General features: G+C 51.6%; 1 protein-coding gene and 1 non-coding gene across 2 annotated transcripts; one reads left to right on the top strand and one right to left on the bottom strand.

The window, feature by feature from the left end:
• Positions 1-4,276: 4,276 nt before the first annotated feature.
• TRNAM-CAU (transfer RNA methionine (anticodon CAU)) lies at positions 4,277-4,363 on the top strand. Its single transcript is given in 2 exon segments — positions 4,277-4,314; positions 4,328-4,363. It is a non-coding gene; the product is annotated as a tRNA-Met (tRNA).
• A 1,553-nt stretch (positions 4,364-5,916) lies between these two features.
• Positions 5,917-7,129, bottom strand: LOC109733528 (abscisic acid receptor PYL10). The gene has a single exon (XM_020292750.4). The coding sequence runs from the start codon at positions 6,896-6,898 to the stop codon at positions 6,257-6,259; it is 642 nt and encodes a 213-aa protein (XP_020148339.1). The 5' UTR covers positions 6,899-7,129; the 3' UTR covers positions 5,917-6,256.
• Positions 7,130-7,413: the final 284 nt, after the last annotated feature.

The following is a 7,413-nucleotide window of genomic DNA, read 5'->3' as shown; positions in this document are numbered from 1 at the left end:
CATAGACAAACAGAGTGTCCCTAGTATGCCTCTACTTGACTAGCTCGTTGATCAAAGATGGTTAAGTTTCCTAACCATGGACATGTGTTGTCATTTGATGAACGGGATCACATCATTAGAGAATGATGTGATGGACAAGACCCATCCGTTAGCTTAGCATTAATGATCGTTTAGTTTTATTGCTATTGCTTTCGTCATGACTTATACATGTTCCTCTGACTATGAGATTATGCAACTCCCGAATACCGGAGGAACACCTTCTGTGCTATCAGACGTCACAACGTAACTGGGTGATTATAAAGATTCTCTACAGGTGTCTCCGATGGTGTTTGTTGAGTTGGCATAAATCGAGATTAGGATTTGTCACTCCGTGTTTCGGAGAGGTATCTCTGGGCCCTCTCGGTAATGTTCATCACTATAAGCCTTGCAAGCAATGTGACTAATGAGTTAGTTGAGGGATGATGCATTACGGAACAAGTAAAGAGACTTACCGGTAATGAGATTGAACTAGGTATGATGATACCGACGATCGAATCTCGGGCAAGTAACATACCAATGACAAAGGGAACAACGTATGTTGTTATGCGGTTTGGCCGATAAAGATATTCGTAGAATATGTAGGAGCCAATATGAGCATCCAGGTTCCGCTATTGGTTATTGACCGGAGATATGTCTCGGTCATGTCTACATAGTTCTCGAACCCGTAGGGTCCGCACGCTTAACGTTCGATGACGATTTGTATTATGAGTTATGTGATTTGATGACCGAAGTTTGTTTGGAGTCCCGGCTGAGATCACAGACGTGACGAGGAGTCTCGAAATGGTCGAGGGGTAAAGATTCATATATTGGAAGGTTACATTCGGACACCGGAATGGTTCGGGTTGTTTCGGATAAGTTCCGGAGTAGCGGGGGTTACCGGAACCCCCCCCCTCCTGGGGAGTTAATGGGCCTTCATGGGCCCTAGTGGAGAGAGGAGGCGGCGACCAGGTGGAGGCGCGTGCCCCCCAAGCCCAAACCGAATTGGACTAGGGTTGAGGGGCGGCCCCCCTTTCCTTCTTCTCCTCCACCTCTTTCCCCTTCCCCCCTTCTCCGGAAAGGAAAGGAGGGGGTCGAATCCTACTTGGACCGGCAGTCCCTTGGCGCCCCCCTTGGGCCGGCCACCTCTCCTCCCCCCTTTATATACGTGGGAGGGGGCACCCCAAAGGCACACCCAAGTCTTCTCTTAGCCGTGGCGGTGCCCCCACCACAGTTACACACCTCGGTCATATCGTCGTAGTGCTTAGGCGAAGCCCTGCGCCGGTAACTTCATCATCAACGTCACCATGCCGTCGTGCTGACGGAACTCTCCCTCATCCTCAACTGGATCAAGAGATCGAGGGACGTCATCGAGCTGAACGTGTGCTGAACGCGGAGGTGTCGTACGTTCGGTGCTTGGATCGGTTGGATCGCGAAGACGTTCGACTACATCAACCGCGTTACTAAGCGCTTCCGCTTTCGGTGTACGAGGGTACGTGGACACACTCTCCCGTCTCGTTGCTATGCATCTCCTAGATAGATCTTGCGTGATCGTAGGTAAATTTTTTGAAATACTGCGTTCCCCAACACGAACAGTGTATGAGGGCTACCAAACAGACCGATTTCTTTCCGCGTGGGTCTGGTTGGGCCAAATGCAGGCAACCAAACACGCCCATATATCATCAGTTTCGTTGTGCATTGCCACCGTATGGTCTGTCTCCTGTTGCCCTGGGTCCACAGAGGAGCTTCCCAGCCTTCCATGTGAAGTGTTCTCCTCTTCCCCACACTGCCCACATCTACCTAGCTCCCTTAGAGCATCTCCAGTCGTTCACCCCCCTAGGGGCTTGAAATAGCGCCGCCTAGGGGCCAACCGCCGATAAATTCGGCGTGGGGGGCTATGGTTCCCAGTCGCCGACCCAAAATCGCCCCCAGCCGCCGATTTCGGCCTACTTTCGGCACAAATTGGCCCAATCTCAGCCCAATTTCGACGTGCTTGGGCACAAATTCAACACAAACTAATTTTTATCACATAGTTCATCACAGAAATCAATACAAATCAAATAGTTCGACAATCAAACTCATAATTTGAACACAAAATAAAAACTTATATTTCATCACACGTCGAGCCAGGCATTGCCCTTGATCCTCCAAAGGTGCTTCACCAGAACATGCTGCAGTTCTTGATGCACCTGTGGGTCTCGGATCTCCTGACGCATATTGAGGAAGGCAGTCCAGGTTGCCGGTAGTTGGTGATCAATTTGGGAAAGAGGACCCTGCCTGTAATATGGTTCAGTGTCAAACACTGGCTCTTCCTGCTCGCTCCCAATGATCATGTTGTGCAAGATGACACAACAAGTCATGACTTCCCACATTTGATCTTTCGACCAGGTCAGAGCGGGGTACCGGACAACAGCAAATCAAGATTGGAGCACACCAAATGCCCGCTCGACATCCTTCTTGCAAGCCTCCTGACACTTGGCAAAGTAGGAATTCCTACCTCCTGGCACGGGGTTTGAGATAGTCTTCACAAATGTGGACCATGTCGGAGAGATGCCATCTGCTAGGTAGTATCCCTTGTTGTAGTGGCGCCCATTGACCTCGAAGTTCACCTGAGGAGCATGACCTTCAACAAGCTTGGCAAAGACATTCGAGCACTGTAGTACGTTGATGTCATTCTGAGTTCCTGGCATACCAAAGAAGGAGTGCCAAATCCAGAGGTCTTGTGTGGCCACTGCCTGAAGTACCACACTACAAGCTCCTATGGCGCCTTTGTACATCCCCTGCCAAGCAAGTTTTCCATGCCCAATTCATGCACTCGATGCTTCCAAGCATCCTAGGAAATCTTCTTGCTGCATTCTGTGCTAGGATCCAAGCAGTGTCTTCAGCATTGGGTGATCGCAAGTATTGTGGTCCAAACACTGCCACCACTGCCCTGCAGAACTTGTACAAACACTCAATGGTGGTGGACTCGGCCATGCGTCCATAGTCTTCCAATATATCACCGGGAGCTCCGTATGACATCATCCTCATAGCTGTCGTGCACTTCTGGAGTGAGGTGAATCCAAGTGTGCCGGTGCAATCCTTCTTGCGCTTGAAGTAGCTGTCAAACTCCCGGATGGAATTCACAATCCCGAGGAAGAGCTTTCGGCTCATCCCATAACAGCGCCGAAATACTTTCTCGTCGTGCAGTGGAGCGTCGGCGAAGTAGTCGGTGTAGAGCAAGCAATAGCCCTCCAGTCGGTGCCTCTGCTTTGCCTTTTGCCGGCCCGGCGCCGAGCCACCTCGCCGCGGCTTTGCATTGCTTGCGAAAAAGGCCGACCACAGCGGCGAGGACTATGAGGTGCTCTTCGTCCTGGGTGTCGGCATCGGCTTCCTCCTCCAGCAGCGCCGCGAACGCCTCCTCCTCGTCCGAGTCCACCGCCGAGCAGACAAATCGCCGAACACCTGGCTGGTGTGGTAGGCGTGCAACCGCCGGTATCCCCGCTTGCATGGCCGGAGCGCCGGAAAAGCTCGCCTAGGAGCGGGGTGGAGGCTACCGCGGTGAACCCTCTCTTTCTCGGCAGGGAAATGGCCTTTCTAGCGACGGTGGGCAGGAGGGCGGCGCCGGGATCGGCACGACGGCAGAAGGGGTAGGGAGCGCGGGGGGCGAATCTGGAGGTGGAAAAAACGTTTTTCGCCTGACAGTGGTGGCCCATGCACCGTTTCCCTTTCGCCGAAGCCCCAAGCCCCCCCCCCCCCCCCCCCCCCCCGCGGTGCACTAGGTTCGCCCTGGGATCACCGGGCCAAAAAATGGGCCGGAAAAAAACACGCCCTAGGGGGGCTGTTGGGGGCGCGAGTGGAGATGCTCTCATCTTATCTTGTGTAGCTGATCGGGTAACCTACAGGAAGAGAATCGCAGACAAACACGATGTGGAATCCTAACCATGTGTCGCCTCGACGACTCTCGTCTCATGGCACGGTTGAGGTTCATAGTACGCAGTACAGGACAGGTTGGTTCATCTTCATCCGTATGCTGTAGGAGTAGGACTAGGAGTAGGAGCTAGTGATTCCTTCCCCCGTTCAAAAGGAATGGGGTGGTGATGGACGCTGCTGACCTCAAGCCTGGCTCGCAGTTCAACTCCGTCCAAGTTGACAGAAAAAAGAAATGGTGCTGGGTCTCTTTTGGCACAACTCAGAACTACCCTTTTGTTCGTCCATGAGCTTAAAGAACTGGTTTACAGCATCCTGTACTTATAGTTTGAGGACCAGACGTCATCACAACGGGGTGGTGGCGCAGTTGGCTAGCGCGTAGGTCTCATAGCTAAAGCGAGTGATCCTGAGGTCGAGAGTTCGAGCCTCTCTCACCCCATTTCATTTTTGGGACTGCGTATTTTCATTTTTTTTTATCTTGCATTTCTCTGCAGTGTTCCTCTCAAGCAAAAGCAGAAGCAGTCAACAGTAGTTGCTACTAGTCCATCAGACACTGACCCAATCTGGTTGCGACTCGCTGATCAGATATTGCATCTGGAGAGAGGAAAGGGAAAATAGCCATCTTCTCGACCAATTACTGCATTTTGTCCATTGATCAGCGTGTAGGGGCGGGGCGGGGTGAAATATAAAGCGTTTTCTTTTTTCCATTACTAAAACAAGGTCGGAGTCCGTTCTCCTGGACGTAAGAGAAAAAGGGAGAATAAAAGGTGGAGTCTTTTCTGGCTTTGATTATTGGGGGCAAGCAAGTTGCGCAAGTGGATGAGCGAGTGTCAGGTCCATGTCCGTCTGAAAGACAGCGCCATGTGAAACGCCATCCATCGCTACGCCTTCAATGCTTCTGTCGTCGTCTCGATCGTCTCGTCCCCGACGCCGGCGCCGGGCGCCCACCACCACCACCATCAATGAAACCCAGGGGCCTGCCTGCTCCCATTGCTGCCGATCAGCAGACGTCCGCTGATGGTGCCGCGCTGCGTCTCTTCAGAAGCTTGTCAACGTGATATGCCGATGTTGATCAGAGAGAGAGAGAGAGAATCCGAATTGGGGCGATGTACTATATGGAACTGGAAATGGGAGGAAGATCTAGTCATTATTCCTTTCTTCATGAATCATGATGATGCCAAATTGACAATGGGGCAAGGGGATTGGTGGAGGGGGAACCCCACTGATGGCAAGTGGAGCACCTAATTTGCATTAGTGAGCTCTTTGGCGGCCTGCATCTTTCGTTTTTTCATTTTTTTTTTGCGAAAGTTTTCGTTTTTTCACTTGTAGCAAGTTCCAAACTGATTTGTCTCCGGAAAGGAGGAGATTGACAGATTGATTGAAAAGAAAAAAGAAAAGAAGATGCTCGCTGGGTCTCATGAGCATCTTGCATTCTTGCTGCTACTGTACTGGCTTTCTTCTTCCATGTCTGAATCTTTAAGCACCAACATAACAATAGCAATGGATTGATCGTAAAAAATATATGAGTAAAAACTTGCTTGGCAATAGCATTCATCACATGATATGGATGGCTTCTGGAAGGCTCGGCTAACACAAATGGATCACATGACATGACTGCTACAGTCGCTCATAACATATTCAGATATACACAAGCTGGAGATAAATTCACCAAATTTTGCAGTGTGACCTGGGAAAATGGAAGTGTTGTTTTCTACTCCAGGGAACCGGAGAAGCAACAAGTGTCGATCGCCACTGTGTTTTCATGCCGGTTCCAAACAGAAACAATGATGCATGCATCCCGGAGCACAGGCAACAGAAAAACATGACAAGAAAGAGACAAAAACTACACCCACTAAACAAGCATCTCAAGACAATCATTCACAGTAATATCGTCTCAGCCTCTACAGTTTAGAGCACTCGTAGTTTCGTTTCGTTTCCACTAAATCATGCAGCCATTTAACATTATTATCATCATCATCGATCAGCAGGTACTAATTCTTCATCATCATCATTATTGATCAACAAGGGCTAGAGTATGAATCAAGCTAATGAACATTGAGTAGTACTGCTATAAGTAATAAGCTGCTTGATCATCTAGTAGTAGCGAGCTATGAATCACGGACATGCAAAGTTGAATTCCAATTGCAAGCACGACAGAAAGGTGAAAGAATTCCAAAGGAAAGGAAAAGAAAGGGGATGGAGGAGTCCATGGAAAGAGTTTTATTACAGGCAGCACCTCAGGAATCACACCTATTCGAAACCCCTGCATGCGTCAATTCGAAGCAACCCCCTCCCGAGAAAAAGCAAAGAGTATCACAGCATCCGGCCGCCGTTATTCTGCCGGCGGCGCGGGCGTGGCCGCGGCGGCAGCGGCGTTGGCCTCGGCGACGGACTTGAGCTTCTGGAGGTTGAGCCTGACGACGGTGTCCGCGAAGAGGCGCGTGTCCTCCTCGCTGTTGCCGTCGGGGACGTCGACGACGTAGGACTCGAGGACGACGGTGCAGATCTCGGCGGGCGCGGCCGGGGAGAGCTCGGAGACGGTGGTGACGGACCGGTAGTTGCGGAGGCGGTGCTCGCCGCCGGTGATGGTGAAGCCGAAGGCCCTGCGCGCGTCATCGAGGAGGTCGAGGCGCTCGGTGCTGGTGCTGGCGGGGAGGCCGGAGATGACGCTGACCTCGCGGAGGCGGCCCGGGCGGAGCTCGTCGCCGGCCTCGGGGTCTGGGCGGAGCGCGCAGCTGCGGATGAAGTGCTTGTACACCTGGGGGCAGTCGAAGCGGCGGACGATGGCCCAGACGGCGGCTGGCGGCGCCTCGATACGCTGCGCCACGAGAGAGGAGCATTGGCCTGGCCCCACGGCGTACCGGTGGTACGCCTCCACCGTGGGCAGCAGCTGCGCGTACTCCGCGGCCGTCAGCCCAAGCCCCGCCGGTACCTCCGGCTCCATCGCCGCCGCCGCCACAGGCTGCTGCTCCATCGATTGGACTCGACTCGACGCGGTCGGGTGGGGTGGGGTGGGATGCGTGCGACAGAGAGGCTTGGAGCAGGGTGAGATGAAGGGGAGCCTTGCGGGAGTGAGCTGCCTGCTAGTACATTTAATACTACTCCATCTAGCAGTAGACGCTGAAGCGAGATGGGGAATTGGGACCAGGGCTTTCTCTCTCTACTCTCTCTCTCTTGGTCTACGACCCCTTCACTCTAGGGAATCAAAAATGTTTTTTAATTGTGTGTGCTTGTGGTATATGCATATTCTCTCTTCGGATTTACTAAGTGTCTTTGCTTAAAACTAGAGGCACAACACTTTGATTGGTTTTTTTAGCAGAACTCTTTTTCTAAACTAAGAGCATCTCCCTGAAAAATAGACGAGTAAACCGCCGAGTAAAGATTAATGGACTATTTTTACTCCATTAAATTTTGATCGGACCTAATTGATCTTCTAAATTTAGTGGAGTAATTTATTTTATCAAATTCGTTCATTTTTGGCCACCGAAA

Source organism: Aegilops tauschii, chromosome 1 (assembly GCF_002575655.3).
Source record: "Aegilops tauschii subsp. strangulata cultivar AL8/78 chromosome 1, Aet v6.0, whole genome shotgun sequence".
NCBI classification, from domain to species: domain Eukaryota; kingdom Viridiplantae; phylum Streptophyta; class Magnoliopsida; order Poales; family Poaceae; genus Aegilops; species Aegilops tauschii.
Note: the sequence above shows the minus strand (reverse complement) of the source record. Positions and strands in the feature narration are given on the sequence as shown.